General features: G+C 38.9%; 1 protein-coding gene across 10 annotated transcripts in view; it reads right to left on the bottom strand.

The window, feature by feature from the left end:
• Nucleotides 1-4,665: 4,665 nt before the first annotated feature.
• LOC149084054 (uncharacterized) overlaps nt 4,666-16,688 on the bottom strand; it is a 59,036-nt gene continuing 47,013 nt past the window's right edge. For all 10 annotated transcript variants that reach the window (XM_089234402.1, XM_089234409.1, XM_089234407.1 and 7 more), the window contains 4 exons: nt 13,890-14,184; nt 12,428-12,721; nt 9,107-10,045; nt 4,666-7,067 (listed from right to left, as the gene is read on the bottom strand). In XM_089234402.1, the coding sequence (XP_089090528.1) occupies nt 6,768-7,067; nt 9,107-10,045; nt 12,428-12,721; nt 13,890-14,184 (1,828 nt within the window). In that variant the 3' untranslated portion in view covers nt 4,666-6,767. The remainder of the gene's footprint in view (nt 7,068-9,106; nt 10,046-12,427; nt 12,722-13,889; nt 14,185-16,688) is intronic.

The following is a 16,688-nucleotide window of genomic DNA, read 5'->3' as shown; positions in this document are numbered from 1 at the left end:
TGATTTCTTGCTCGGCCAATATGCATGAAATCAGTAGGCTATCTGGATATTATGCCAAGGCGAAAACTTCGGAAAAATCTTTTCTCACTGTAAATTAAACCCCGGACCGGAAAAGAAACGCTCTCTGTGGTATAATGGTCAGTGAGCTTGCCTGATATGCAAAAGGTCCTGGGTTCGATTCCCGGTGGAGAGAGCAACACATTTTTTTCCCCCGAAGTTCACCTTGGCATAATACATAATATCCAGATAGCCTATTGACTTCATTAGAAGCAAATATTTGCAAATGACTATTGAGCCAGGTTGGACACGAGTGTGGCCCTAACATTATGAAAAATAATCACTAGTACAAAATGCATAAAGTCAAGAGGTTCATAAATTAGTTCTGGGTGTCGGAAGTTATTTTAGAAGCAAATCAATTAGAACAGCTATATAACTAAGCTTGTACAAAGCTATCTAGGTGCGCCTAACTGGGCGTACTCAGCACCTCCTAGGGATAGGTCTCCGCACGGGTTGCCAAATTCATCTGTAACGTCATTAAGACTACATAGCAAATTTGGACATTTTGAACCACAGCATCAATTATTTCATTTGAACGATTGTTTCATCATTTGAACCACAGTAAACGAACCTATTTCGGCGTAATCTTCCTACTTGGCTCACAAATACCGCCTGGTGATTGAATGTGGGGCATATAGAAATCGCCAGTTCTGAGCCCGATCATTTGTTTTCCGCACAACGACGACTGGCACGAACACGCACAGGGAATTTTTTCCCCCCGAATTACGACGCCTTCATATATACGCCGTATATAGGGGTTCTACCAGCACCTCCTAGAGATAGAAGACTTCTGCACTCTGCTTGTGACGTAACTAAGTAGTCCATTTTACCCTCAGAATTTTCAGGGGGAAACATTCCCTGCTCGTGCCAGTATCATCAATGTGAGGAAAAGAAATTATCGAGTTCAGAATTGGCGATTTCTATGCCCCACATCCAATCACTATGCGGTATTTGTGAGCCAATCAGGAAGATTCCACGCCAAAATAAGAAGAAACGAAATAGGATGCTGTGTTTCAAAATGTGGAAAACTTGCTAGGTAGTCTGAATGACGTTTATGGCAAACAGTGCAGAGGCCTATCTCTAGGAGGTGCTGGTTCTACCCCGAATATTCTGAGGAAAAATGGACTACTTGCTGACGTCACGGGGTTTGCGGATGCCTTCTATTTCTATGAGGTGCTCCCATCATCCAAGGATGGTTCGTGGAGTAGCACTTGGGCTCAATCATCCAGAAAGGATTATAATTTTTTCTTCCGAGATAAAATTTTTAAATGGCGTATGCATAGTTCAACACATGGTTTTTGGTTAGTTATAAAATAATCATTGTAGTAAAAAAAATTCAAAAATTATGGATTGTTACATTTTGTGACCCATGCTGTAAAAATAGTATTTCTCAAAGTATGTGTCGCGACTCCTTTATCAGAGGCTTTGCGGCGAGCGGGAGATATCGACTTGCTTATTTATGCTTTGAATAAGCCTTCATATAAGTGAAAGTATCCATTAAAGCAGCGGTTCTCAACCGGTGCTCCGAGGTGCACTCGAGAAAAAAAAAAACTCTAAAAATTTGCAAAAAATAATTTTTTTTAAACAATAAAAATGAATCAGTAATAAAAAATAAGCTACGGGGCCTCTGCTATAGCAATTACATGCTAGTAAGGGCTCCGCGAGTCAAAAAAGATTGAGAGAACCACTGCACTAAAGTATTCTAAGGAACCGGAGATGATGCGTGTTGTGAACCATGAATTGGGTCATGGAGCCACGAGTAACAACTTTACTATTGGGCTAAGCATTTTTTCACTCAAAAATTTTATATATACACTGATGAGCCAAAAAAACTGGTTGACCTGCCTAATATCGTGTAGGGCCCCCGCGAGTCCGCAGAAGTGCCGCAACACGACGTGGCATGGACTCGACTAATGTCTGAAGTAGTGCTGGAGGTAATTGACACCATGAATCCTGTAGGGCTGTCAATAAATACGTAAGAGTAAGAGGGGGGTGGAGATCTCTTCTGAACAGCACGTTGCAAGGCATCCCAGATATGTTCAATAATGTTCATGTCTGGGGATTTAGGTGGCCAGCGGAAGTGTCCCAAGTCAGAAGAGTGTTCCTGGAGCCACTTTGTAGCAATTCTGGACGTGTGGGGTGTCGCATTGTCCTGCTGAAATTGTCCAAGTCCGTCGGAATGCACAATGGACATGAATGGGTGCAGGTGATCAGACAGGATGCTTACGTACTTGTCAGAGTCGTATCTAGACGTATCAGGGGTCCCATATCACGCCCCATACCATCACAGAGCCTCCACCAGCTTGAACAGTCCCCTGTTGACATGTAGGGTCCATGGATTCATGAGGTTGTCTCCATACCCGTACACGTCCATCAGCTCGAAGCAATTGGAACCGAGACTCGTCAAACCAGGCAACGTGTTTCCAGTCCTCAACAGTCCAATGTCGGTGTTGTCGGGCCCAGGCGAGGCGTAAAGCTTTGTGTCGTGCAGTCATCAAGGGTACACGAGTGGGCCTTCGGCTCCGAAAGCCCATATCGATGATGTTTCGTTGAATGGTTCGCACGCTGACACTTGTTGATGGCCCAGCATTGAAATCTGCACAGCAATTTGCGGAAGGGTTGCACGTCTGTCACGTTTAATGATTCTCGTCAGTCCCGTTCTTGCATGATCTTTTTCCGGCCGCAGCGATGTCGTAGATTTAATTTTTTACCGGATTCCCGATATTCACGGTACACTCGTGAAATGGTCGTACGTGAAAATCCAAATTTCATCGCTACCTCGGAGATGCTATGTCCCATCTCTCGTGCGCCGACTATAACACCACGTTCAAACTCACTTAAATCTCGATAACCTGCCATTGTAGCAGCAGTAACAGATCTAACAACTATGCCAGACACTTGTTGTGTTATATAGGCGTTGCCGACCGCAGCGCCGTACTCTGATTGGTTCCATATCTCTATTTGCACACGCATGCCTGTACCAGTTTTTTTTGGCTCTTCAGTTTATTATAAGGGGTAATTTTGTATATGAAAAAGTTTTCTTGTGAGTAAAGAAATTATTTTTAAAAAAAAACTAAATTTTAGGTAAAGTAATATGTACAGGGTGCATAGCAAACGGGATATGGCATTTTACTGGGGAACCGTTGATGCTAGATTTCCAATTTGGGAAAGTATCGAAATAACCCAGGGGCCATTCAGCATCGAGGGGAGGAGGGGGTTAGGATTTGCTGACAAGTGGGGGGGGGGGGTTTGAAGGTTGCTTACGTCATCACCCACCCCTTTTTGAAGGTATGAAATATTCTAAGCTGCTGATGAAATTTTGTTTGTGGGGGGGTTCCAAAATGGCTGAAAATCTGCTTACGTAATACTCGGATGTGTTTCAAAAGGGGTTGTATTTCTATTAAAATAAATTTAATGCAGTTCCCCATATGCCCCGACACCCAATTAGAAAGTTGCTGCCCCATCTCTCCTAATGTCACCAACAACAAAAAAATCCCATGTTTCTAAGTGCAATGTTCATTGAGATATTCCAATTGGAAAAACGAAGGAAATTCGGGGGGGGGGGGGGGAGGAAAGAGAGAGAGATAGCGTTAAATTCGAGTAAAATGGTTCTTCCGCAGTGTTTCAAATATCTTAGTGAATGTTGCACTTCGAGACATGGAATGTTTTTCATTGGCGCCAGGAGAGATAGAGCAACAACTTTGTGTAATTGGGTTTCAGGGGCGCACACTGGTTTAGCTCCCCAACCTCTTAAAACAAGACATCAGAGTACTACACATTTAGTTACTTTCCCCTAATTGGAAGTCTACCTCTAGATCACTGTTTACCCATAAAATGTCATACCACACGTTTGCTACGCACCCAGTATATTTCACACCTATACATTTTTATGAACAACTTTTTTCAGTGGCCTTCATATTAATATATGTTAATGAAATTTTGATGTGTATAGGTATCCCTCGCTTTACAAAAGGTTTTGTTATAACACAATTTTTAAAAGTTGATTTTAGGAAAAATTCCAACCTTCTAAATTCCCGGCTCGGATTTCAACTCTCATTCTGGAGATGGGCTTGAAAACTCAAGATGCATAACATAGATGAATATTTTTTGATATTGAAATGTGTTGGATTTCATGTAGACAAATTTCAACCACCAGATCGCACTGATGAACAACGTTTGGTAACACCAACAATGTCATGAGAAATTTAATCGAAAAAAAAAAAAAACCAGTTCCAGTGATACTTATATTTGAGAGAAATATGTGTCTCTGGCTTTGCAAAAAAAAAGGTTTCTCTATAAGGAGACAAAAAATTGTGCTTGTCAGCCGAATCTTCGATAAAAATAAGTAATCAACCTTTATCATAACCAGGCTCTTGAGGAAAGAAAACATTCATGCGCACTCGTATTGATCAGAAGTATCTTTCCTGTTAAATTCAACTTGCTTCATTTTGCTGAACCAATTAATAGTGTGAAGCGAGACACAACTGTATTGGCTGAACACCGATCCCTAGCGAACACCAAATATAAAAAAAAACAAGCTGTCCCCCCCCAAAAAACATCTTCGGAAATATCATCCCATGAATAATACTAACAGATCAGAAATTAAAATACATTTTATACAGTGCTTTATTGCAGCAAAAAAGAAAAATATATAGTCAACTACATACAACAGTCGTCAGGTGGGAAAAAGGAAGAGGTAAGGAAAAGGGGGGGGAAGGAGAACAAAAAAAGAAATTGCATTATGTTGTTCAATTTATTTTTTTCGAAACCATTTTTTAATAAGTTATATTAATATCCATTCATTTGGATTCACATCATTACATACATATATAGAAAAACATAGCACAGGCCTTTAAATATTAAAAGCAAGTACCTCAAAACGAAAAAAAACGGAAGATTGACAAAAAAAAAAAAAAAGCGATTGTAAACCAGATTATTTTTTTTTCTCATTTATTACATACAAACAGCGTTCATTCATATTTTTAAACTCTGTAGAGATTTTGCAGTTTTTTTTCTTTTCTATTCATCGAATCAGTTCAGATTTTTGTATTTTGTCATATTTCATCAATATTTATTATATCGAAAAAAGAGAATTACACAATCTACCACAACGTACGCACGCACATGGTGCAGGACAACCACACCGCACTAAAGCACCATCTATAATGCTTCTGGCCATTTTTCCCCCGTTCGAAAAATATTAACAAAGTACAACAATTAAAAAAAGAAATGGCATTCTTCGAAATACACTCTTTTATCTAAATCTAAGAAGCGATACAAAAAAAACCACATTCAAGGGAGGGGGAAGAAATTATTATTGACGACGACGAGGATGGTAAATGTACAAAGCTCAATTTCTCACCGATTATCTTCCGATAAAACATACAATAAAAAAAAATGATGAACGACTCTTCCTCGGGAAAAAGTCAGCTTATCAAAGGAAGAGATAGAGAAAAAGAAAAATCTTACAATGTATATGTCTATATAGTATATTATGCATTCCTCCGCCGATTAGTTTTCGGCTCTCTAGCGAGCCATCTCGATGAGAAATTAAGGGGAAAAAAACTTACATAAATTACACACATATAAAGGAAAATTAAAGAGCGAAAAAAATAAATTTTACAAAACAATATGAAAATCGATTATCCATCAAGGAAAGAAAAAAAACACAAGAGAAGAAACTTTTCTATACAAGTTTATGTACGAGAGGTTTTTTCCCTTTTTTTTTGTTCGCCATTTTGGTCCGCTGTTGTACAATCCAAAAAAAAAAAAAAACCAGTCAGCGACTTCCAACTTTCCCCGCCATCCAACAGTGATTTCCCATGGTCATTTTCAATATAAATCCCTCTCATGAGAACTAAACTGAATTCCCACACCGATTAATGAAAAGTTCGTACACAACACAATATATATAAGCCTATGTATAATAGTATATATATAGATCTAGACATATCCGATTCTGTAGAGCTCGTGTGTGTGTGAGAGATGCACGTTACATTTTTTCAAACTTGAATTCCGACTCGAGAAAAAAAAAACGTTCGACCTCTTCATAACTGGGACAAAAAAAAAAAATTTGACTGGAACACAGCAACAGCCAAAAAACGACAGAAAAATAAAACTAAGTCACCATTTCCAATACAAGATTAGGCACATGAGCCACCCGAACTAGATAAGTAGCAAACATAGTTAATAATAAAAAATAATATTCCAATTCAAACCCATAAACGTCCTTCCAAAAATTATTACGAAACTTTTTTTTAAAGAAACATCCCATTTCGTGAGTCTAAGAGTTCGGCGATTATCGCTACACAGATATGCGAAAGGGGGGGGGGGGGTGTTTAGAAAAAAATCATTACACAACGTCAGCATCACTGTCATTTGAATAATAAAGAAAAATCGCAATCAAGGGGGGAAATCCGTTAGCTAACAACTGTCATCCCACAAAACGGCCCCTCGTATTTGCCACACACACTCATGTTTATACATATATATAATTATAATGACTGGTTTTAAGATATCATTAATAAGCAGCAGCACTTATTACAAGTGCGCACGATTACACCTGGTACATAAGATATTTTTTAGCAAAGACCCCCATATTTTGTAGTTATCGATCAAGTATAAACTTCTCTTTTAGGTTGCTACGCATATCAGTCCCCCTCTCTTTACACTTTTTTTAAAAAAAAATTCACAACTGTCATCATCTCTAATCACTCTTTGCCGGAAGGAGCAGAAGATCTGTCAGCCTGACCTCCAGCCTCGCTGCTGTCAGAAGGCTGCTTGCTCGCATCGACATTCTGCACCATATCCTGGTTTTCCTGTTTCTCGTCGGGGACGTGAATAGGCATCTTCGAGGGATTCGAAGTAGACATCTTTTCCTGGGTGAGCATCATGTTGATGCCATCTTCGTTCTTGCCCGCTTTAGACTGCGCAAAGAACATGCTGGTGTGTTGTACAGCCTCTGCACGCAACTTAGCTTGTTGTGCTGAAGTCAGTTTTCCTCCCTGTGCCTGGGCAAAGATAAAATGCAAGCATTAGTAATTTCCATACCAACATTTTCAATAACACTCGTTGTAATAGTACAGTGAGACCTAAATATGTGATCTCAATCAATCGTCCTTCAATAGAAAAAGTTTGACACCATCAATGCTCATTTTTATAAACTTCAATTAGTTTTCTCATTTAGAATTGGAAATTTGTAAATGGGAGAAGCATTCAAAGAAATTGATATATCCATATTTGCCGATTCCCAAACTTGAAAAAATTGTAACGATCATTTGGATTAAATATTTTACACCAAAAACAAAACACTAATTGCAAATAAAAGGGAAACAGGATTTTTGGGATTGCATAAAACAATTCTCAACCGGAGCTCTGTGGAACCCTTAGTCCATGGCGTGAACTTCTAAAGCTCCCTGTGGCCGCTCGAGGAAAATAAAGCAAATTGGTAAATTTGATTTTTTTTTTTTTTTTTTTAAAAAGACCCATAGGTGACACCCTAAAAAAAATTTTTTTTTTTTTTTTTGTTCAGTTCAGGGCAACAGCGTTCTAATTAGAAGTAGAGGACAAGGGTACCATATAAAGATTTAGATTTTTATTTTGTCACACGGTAATCTTTCAAGACTGGTACAGGGTAATTTTCTAAAATTATTTTTTAAATTTGTATTATACCTCTACGATGGACGGTTGGCGAGATAAAGGCTGCATTTACAGGGGCTGCACTACCTGCTCATGCTTATTCTCATCCGAATCGAATTATAAGCATCGGTTCATAAGCATGACATTAATAATAATCCGAAAAACGATACCAAGGAATTATTTTTAGACTCACTTCTTAATGTCACGTAACGTGTAACAGAGGGAAAATCAAAGAAATCACTTTCTACACAGGAAAAAGTGATTTTTCCATTTGGCCGATCGACCACCGACCAATGAAAATTAAGCTTGGGATATACAACTACTATACATTTACTGAATTTTTTGTTCAGCGACGGTGGCAACGCAATTCATTTTTAATGCACGTGCAGAACATTTGTTTTCTTTCCACATTCTTTAACGTCAAAAATGGAAGCTGTTAGGGGCTATCGGCTAGGTTTATTTATTTTTTTTATTGGGAGGATGGAAAATAAAGGGAGTATAAGTGTGAAGAGTAATTTCAGCATTTTAATTAATTTATTGAAGTTCTTTAAGCTGTACTTAACCAAAGGAACTACCAAAATCACATTGGAATAAAAATGTATTGTTGTACTCCATTGCCTATTTGGATGGACGTGGGTGATTATTACTTTGCTTCATTTATTTTATATATATATATGTACATAATTTTAAGATAATATAATTATATCAAGAAATATAGTGTGAAAAAAAAATCTCGAATAAATATAGCTGTAGAGGGAATTATCGTAGTAGCGAGAGTTGTTGTAACAAGGTGTCACGATCATCTGATGCTCGAGAAGTGGGTCTCCCCTACCCTTATCGTCATCCGAATATTCGGAGAAATGCGATGCTTGTTTTCAGAGGGAGAATGCCGCTATATAGTACAGAAATTTCCCTTTCATGCTTATATTGTCATAATCGGCGCGGATACAGATCGGATTCCTCATAAGCATGAAGAGATAGTACAGCCCCTGGTGCTCTGAAAAAAAGGATGCCCTGCAAATACTATAATGTATACTCTATAATGGACTTAGCTTAACTATGTCTTAAATAAATTTGTTACATATCTCTCAACTTTTTCTCTGCCAGCAGAATATTTGCCAACAAATGCAACTGAACATAGTTATAATGATAAAATGAAACTTTTGTTATTGCTAGCGAATCTTTGGCTTAAACATGTTTTTATAATTATTTGATTCACAGGGTACCTGTAAATGTGGGGGGGGGGGATATGGGGAGGAGGAAAGAGGACACAACTTAATTATTTTCTTGAGAGGGACCCACTTTCACTCAAAACGGAACCAGATTTTGCCAATAACCTGGGTCCCAGTGTTTATTAAAATTTTAATACATGGGTAAATTATACATACATATATATATATTAAACACTTACTGCTATGTTATTGTTGTTGGTTCCTTGTTGTACTTTGGCAGCAGCATTAGCAGCTGCACTTCCACCAACCTTGAAGACTTGCTGAGGAGCTTGCGACTGCTGTGTATTATTTGCCAGTATGTTCGGTCTCTGGATAGGAGTCGGGTAATGAACTGTATTAGCAGCCATTCCAGCTCCAGCGAGTTGAGTAGCCTGCGGATGTTGAGTATTTCGCACCATATTCTGAAATACAACTTGAGGATGCCTAACGGTACCCGATTGACCGTGGCTGAATTTCTGCTGGCCAAACTGGTAATAATGCTGCTGCTGTTGCTGCTGGGTCTGAGGTAAAGAATACTGAGCTAGCTTGTTAGCAGCTGTGGCTGTTGCCAAACGAGATGCGGACACATTGCTCTGAGACTGGCTGACAAGGCCAACAGCACCTGCACCAGGTACCTGTGGCACTGTCATGACGGATCCAGAGTTGATAGTTGTCGTGGTTGTAGTGGTGCATACAGCGAATGTGTTCCGGCCAGTTAAAGATTCAGCAGTTGGAGATCGAGAAGTTGCTCTCACCGACGTTGTGGTTTCAGGAATAATATTGTTCAGGACAGCACTGGCTGCCTTGAATTGGTGAGCTCCGTAATTTCTGAAGTTTGGGGCGACTGCAGCAGCAGCCTGTGGCAACACGCTCAGAGCAGATTGTGATCCATAGTTCTGATGAGATGCAAACTGAGCTTGTTGCTGCTGCTGTTGCATTGCGGATGCAGGTGTAGCAGATGGCTGATGAAAGAAATTTGCAGCTGCAGAGGATGAGAAATAGGATGTTTGGGCAGCAGGAAGGCCATGGATGCCTTGAATGTGAGGTGTGGCAGGTGAAGGTCCAGCAGCTGGCCTGGTCTGAACCAGCTGGGAGCTGAGAATATGAGAGTTTGCCAAGTTTTGCTGAGCATTCAAAACCTATCAAAAAACATGACATGCATATTAACTATCAAAACATACTTAAATTAAGGCAATTTAATATTCAAATAATAAAATTGTCAAAAATATGATTCAGCTTTCAGATTAATAACACTGGGCAACAATGAAAGTGCATCTGACACGAAAATACATAATTCTGAATGGTTTTGGCCTGAAGTGTATGAATATAGTCATGAAAATTTCCATCAGCTTTTTTTGTAGACATTACCATGCAAAGTATGGAAAAGTGCTTTATGAGCTGTGTCTGTAGATGATGAGTGTGCTGAGAAGAAATTCTAACACGTGGAAATACACAATGAATAAGTTCAATCGGCCTTTTCATTGGAGATATTACCATTTTACAAATGAACAAACTTTAGTACTGTAATATATATTTGTTTTTGCATTTGTTACATTTCTATAATTTTGTTTTTTTATATATTTGTGTTGTCTATAAATGTTTTGTTTTTGTGCATATTTATTATTTTCTCCAGTGTTTTTCAATGTGTATTTATATTGTAATACTATAAACCCCTTAACCTGCAACAAAATCTTACATGATCTGTTCCTCAGTGCCACCCCTTTTCTATCACAAAGAGCAAAGACGTATAAATATACCCCTGCCAATTACTCCACAGACTCCCTGACAGTTTGGGGGGGGGGGGGGTTTAATACACAATTACAAATAAAACCAGAGCCAATCTAGCTATTTTTATGGTCAGATTTGAGTTCAGCACACCAAATTACAGTAGCCGCTGCTTATAGGAATCTGGTTTAACCATTTTGATTCTATTTTTTCCAGAGATTTTTTTTCTGTTGCACCTACAGTCGGACCTGCTTATAATGAAGTGTAAAAAAAAGTGGAATTGTTCATTATACATGAACTTTGTTACAACTGCACTGGCTTGGAAGATGGTACTATTATGCAAAATTAAACATAATTTACAAGCACGTCTATTTTTAATAATGTAAGTGCTTTAAAAACTAATTCTGTATGTTTAAGAAATTTGGTTGAAATTTTACATAATTAAATATATGAACAAAAATACGTTAATTATTACCAATTTATTTTTCCTTGATATGATTTTATACGTTGAATGTTTTGTGTTAAAAACATATGCCTAATAATAAACATGTCAAATGTGGTCTTTTCTTTTAGTAGGGGCCACAGGTCAGTAAAACATATATATACTTATATATATATCTTCCTTTTTTCGAACGATGCAAGAGCTGCCTCTGTATCAGTGTGAGCTTCTTCTCAGAATCTCTTCTTTTACAGATGTTCAAGTCACACCACATCGGATTATTTTCCTCTTTCAACTAGAATTCCTCTTAGATTCATCTGCTCTTAAAAACTCGTCAATAACGAACTTTGTGTAATCCCAAATTTGTTTAATACCTCACTTTTGGCAATTTCTGGCTCTAAGCCAGAGCAACTGTAGGGGTGTGTGACAGATACGGTTATGCAAAGCCTCATGATTGTGGCAATATAATTTTTTTTTACAAAAATAGAATAAGATAGCCATGTTTCAACTATAGAAATGAGTGATTATTCAAAATGATACAACAAATAAGCAAGAATCGTTCACAACTCGAGAGAGCCTCACACAGATCATAATCTCTACCTAGTCTGCGTCTGGTAATGGCGCCTGGAATTCGCCAAATCCTGAGGGTCTAGTAACATTTTATTTTGGACTTGAAATCAATTTATAACTTGGAGAATAATGCAGTTATTATACACTGTAATTAAAACAATAGACAGAATAAGTGTAATAGATTTTTCAGCTAGTTTTTGGACTCGCTATTTGTACACCCAGCTAGTTATTCATATTTTTGGAATTAAGAAACAAAATGTCTTTTCAGTGCCTATTTTAGGTATTTTTAATGCCTTTTTGCCTGCCTATTTTAGGTATTTTTAATGCCTTTTTGCCTGCCTATTTTAGGTATTTTTAATGCCTTTTTGCCTGCCTATTTCGACCATTTTTAATGCCTTTTTGCCTGCCTATTTTGACCATTTTTATTGCCTAAACCTCCAGGCTCTAATTATTACAAATTAAAAGTGAAAAATAAATAGTGGTATTCTAAAATAATCTTGTTAATAACAAGAATATTTTACAAGTTCCCACTACTGAGATAAATCGTGGCAGTTTTTTGGAGGAAAAAAATATTTTTTTTTTCTTATAATTGATGATTTTCCTACGTTAAAATAATGTTCAGTTTTTGTTTTTCCCATTCAATTTTTATAACAAGTGATCCTTATAAGCAGTGGATACTGTATATAGGAATTGTTTTCATTTAAAAATACAGAAAAAATGTTGTCTTGTGAAATTGCATCTTAATAAATGAGTTCGAAAAAAAAAAAATAATTGTAAATTACTATACCTGACTGGATGAGACATGTTGACTTTGAGGATATGGAGGAGCAACCCTATATTGATTGGAGGAGTAAATGTCTTGTCCCTGATGAGCAGTGTGTGGTTGCACGAAGAGACTTTGTTGTCCATAAGCATTGGATAACTGGGCATTTGGATTGGGTTGGTGCGACAGACCATAAGTACTCAGAGGAGCATAGCCGTGAGGAGACTGGGAGAACTGCACCATGGCTGCAGCAACTGCGGCTGCTTGGCTTTGGCGCCCATCAATTTGCAAGGGTGGATACATTCCAGTTTGGGCAATCTTGACAAAAAAAAAAAAAAAAAAAATTGTTGAACCATCAAATGATTTACATTTACTCAAATTAAGATATAAACATCCGAGAAAAGCTTAGTGATCATACGTTTCGAACATTTCATAGATCAATATCTCATATAAGGATACAAATGTAAAAAATACAGTACACGTTCTTATTGTAATCGCATTGGGAGATTCTTGGGTTTTCGATATCAATTACTGATTAATAAATGCATCTAAAACAAACCAAGATGGAAATGAGACTATAAAGATGTACGGAGAAACTAGCTATATCGTAGCAATACCAATATTTTTGAAAGAAAAATTAATCACTGCACTCACAGGGGACTCGAACGCTGGTCTCTTGTATACCAGACAAGTATTCTATCAATTAAGCTGTATGAAGACAAAGTACTTCTCAGGAGCAGGACCATCATTTCAACTTTTTCCGGGGGGGGGGGGGGGGAGAACAAAGGGCATGTACTAAAGGTAGGTATATATGTATATATACCATTTGCAGTGCATTTTGAAAAGCCGGGGGGGGGGGGGGGGGCAAACGGCCCCCCGCCCCAAATGACGGGCCTGCTCTGGAGCATATGTGCTGAATGGCACTGTGATGAGAGTGTGGTTCTAATCCAGTTTTTCGTGATGTAAGTCTACTGCTGACTGTGACCATGCCACAGCAGAGGTGTGTGTAGCTGCCTTTACAAGTCTCTCTGATGAGAGAAATTGTGAATTTCATCAACTGAAGGCACATTTTTTGCCATCTCCACCACCAGAAGTCTGTTGCAACCACAATACCACACATACATGAATCACAGATACTACTGCAGTTCAATGAGGACATCAACTGAGTATAGAAGCTGACTATCAGCAAGAGATGGAGCACTGAACTCCCACATAAACTGCACACTGATAACGATAAGTTATGGGGATGTCTTGCTCAACCTTGAATTTAGAATGCGCACAGAAAAAAAACTTGGGAGGGAAAAAAAAAATACAAAAAAAAATTCTGATTAGTCAAACATAAGTTTGGTCGGTGCTTAGAGAGGGTGAGAAAATTAAGTGAGATTTCAATGAGCAGTGTCTACTTTGACGAAAAATCATAGGTAAAAAATATATACAGACTAGGCCTATTACATTCTTACCAAGAAAGAGTATAAAATTTAAATACCTGCTGTGAGGAATTGAAGAGAACAGTTGGGGGACTCGGTATAGCAGGGATACCAGCCATCGGAACAGAACCAGCAAGTCCAGCAATGGTACGGATACCAGCAATAGCTGCCGTGTCCAGCCCACTCGCAGCAAGAGGTGGGCTAACCGGTCCACCACCCGGACATGCTACAGGAGTAGCAACGGGTGCATGCTGGGCCACCTGTTGGACCTGGGACTTGAATGTGCAAATGCTATGATCAACAGACTTGGATACAAGTGAGCTACTGCACATGGGCAAAGGGGAGTTATTGGCTCTGAAAATAATAAAAACAAAATTATGAATATCACTGAAACCTCATAATTATAAAATTCCAACCTATGCCGAATAAATACTAACCAGACATATCAAATTCTCAGATATAAATGGTAACTGAAAATCGATTACCTTGAAAAATGAAGTGATAAAGGACTTTTAGTTCTTGCAACTAATTCAAAGACACAGCTATTCAATAACTTTTCATAATTTGTCTTACACGAATTCTGATGAATTTTTATAAACATTTCTTAAGCTTAAACTTTCCCCCCCCCCAGGATAATGTCTAATGGGCAGCGTTGCTAAATTTCTTAACATGTTTGAAAATTCATACACACTAAATTTAGTTGTATTCAAAAGTTTTTTCTTATCCTTGAATGGAAATTAAATGTGGCTTACACATAGCAAGGACACAGCAGGGGGTTGTAAAATAGAAATTTGATTTTTGCAGCCGCATTTATCAGTTTTTTAACACTTAAAAATTTTGACAGTAAATAAAAATACAGTTTTTATATGCATACTAGGGGGGCTCTGCCCCCCTGCCGCCTTTGGCGGCCAACACCCCCCACTTCTCTCCCGGACATATCTTGTTTATTTCGTCCCACTTCATCAGCGTGCTATGGAAAAGGGGAAAGGGACGTGTGAAAGCACCAGCCTACTGAAGAAGCGAATTTTAATGAAAATAATAATAAAGCAACAAAAAACAAATGAGATTCATCAAGTATCCCCAGAAAACTTCCCCATGGGGGTCCCCAGATGCAATTCGCTGAATTTCAGTGGGGCCCCACACTGGATATATCTTGGGCTACCGATGTGTTGCAAATTTTACAATGTTAAACCACAAAAATCAATGAGATACATTCAGGGGCACCGAATTACAACATGCCAACATTTCCATGAAGCCCTGACCTGCAAGCTTGTCGGACACCCCCCTGTGAGAATTTTTCATTTTTATCAAGTTTAGAACGAATAAAATCCAGGGCCCCACATCCAGTAGCGGGGACACAATACGCAGATTTTTAGTGGGGCCCCAGACTGGCTATATCTCGGGTTTCGGCTGTGGCAAATTCTACAACAGAAAAGAATGAGATTCATCCAGGGCCCCCAAAATCAAACCTGTAAACATGGGGGGGCCCCCCCGACTTGGAAGCTTGTCGGTCATCCACCGGAGCGAGTGCCATGAAAAATTTTCATTTGTATTCGTTTTACCAAGGAATAAAATCCAGGGCCCCAAAATGAAACCTGTAAACATAGGGCCCCTGACTTGGAAGCTTGTCGGTCATCCCCCGGAGCGAATGCCATGAAAAATTTTCATTTGTATTCGTTTTACCAACGAATAAAATCCAGGGCCCCCAAAATGAAACCTGTAAACATGGGGTCCCCGACTTGGAAGCTTGTCGGTCATCCCCCGGAGCGAGTGCCATGAAAAATTTCCATTTGTATTCGTTTTACCAACGAATAAAATCCAGGGCCCCCAACCAATTACCCGGGACACCAATTCGCATACTTTTGGTGGGGCCCCAGACTGGCTTTATCTCGGGCATCCGCTGTTGCGAATTCTACAACAGAAAAAAATGAGATTCGTCCAGGGCCCCAAAATAAAACCTGTAAACATGGGCCCCCCGACTTGGAAGCTTGTCGGTCATCCCCCGGTGCGAGTGCTATGAAAAATTTTCATTTGTATCCGTTTTACCAACGAATAAAATCCAGGACCCCCCAACCAATTACCCGGGACACCAATTCGCATACTTTTGGTGGGGCCCCAGACTGGATATATCTTTTGCTTCCGCTATCGAAATTTTTCAACGTTAAAGCAGCAAGAAAACAATGAGATCCATCAAGGGCCCCTGGAAATGAAAACTTTTTACTTATACGTGAAATCTTCCCCGGGTACCCCGACCCTGTGTTGGGAGCACTGCTGTTTGTGTGTATATTATACATATATATACCTCTCGACATGGACCCCCCCCCCCACAAAGGAAGGGCTGACAGGGGCCACAACGATTCTTATCACTTTTTGATTTTTCACACTATAAATTAATCACAGAGGGGCCCCTGAAAAGCTGGTTTGGGGGCTCGAAATCTAAATTCCAGCCTAAGGGCTCTGCTGTAGGATGTAGGAGCCTCTTGGTACATGCACATAACATGGTCCCGATGGGTCAAATGGGTCCCGATATGTGAATATCGACCCAATATCGATATATGAATGGAACCCACTTCCGTAACAGATTTCCGTCACTCAAAAATTTCACCCACTTCCGTCACTCGGTTGCTTAGCAACAGGCCCTTTTCGAGTTTGTTTGTGATTTTATATTATAGAATAGATATGCCAGGGTTGTCAAATTTGCTCCCTGGGTAGATACTCATTCCCCCCGTTTTTAAGGGGAAAATGTGTCGTGTTCAGGCTAAAATTTTATTTTAAGGTTAGTTTATGCGTTCCAAAATGCTACAGTGTTCAGAATGTGTATGTTTCGAAGTATTTTTTAAAGATTTTTTTTTTTTTTG

The sequence above is a fragment of the Pholcus phalangioides genome, unplaced genomic scaffold, assembly GCF_987345545.1.
Source record: "Pholcus phalangioides strain wild (caught in Gottingen) unplaced genomic scaffold, Ppha-v1.0 ptg000008l_1, whole genome shotgun sequence".
NCBI classification, from domain to species: Eukaryota; Metazoa; Arthropoda; class Arachnida; order Araneae; family Pholcidae; genus Pholcus; species Pholcus phalangioides.
The sequence above is the reverse complement of the archived record's forward strand: the minus strand, read 5'-3'. Positions and strand labels throughout refer to the sequence as shown.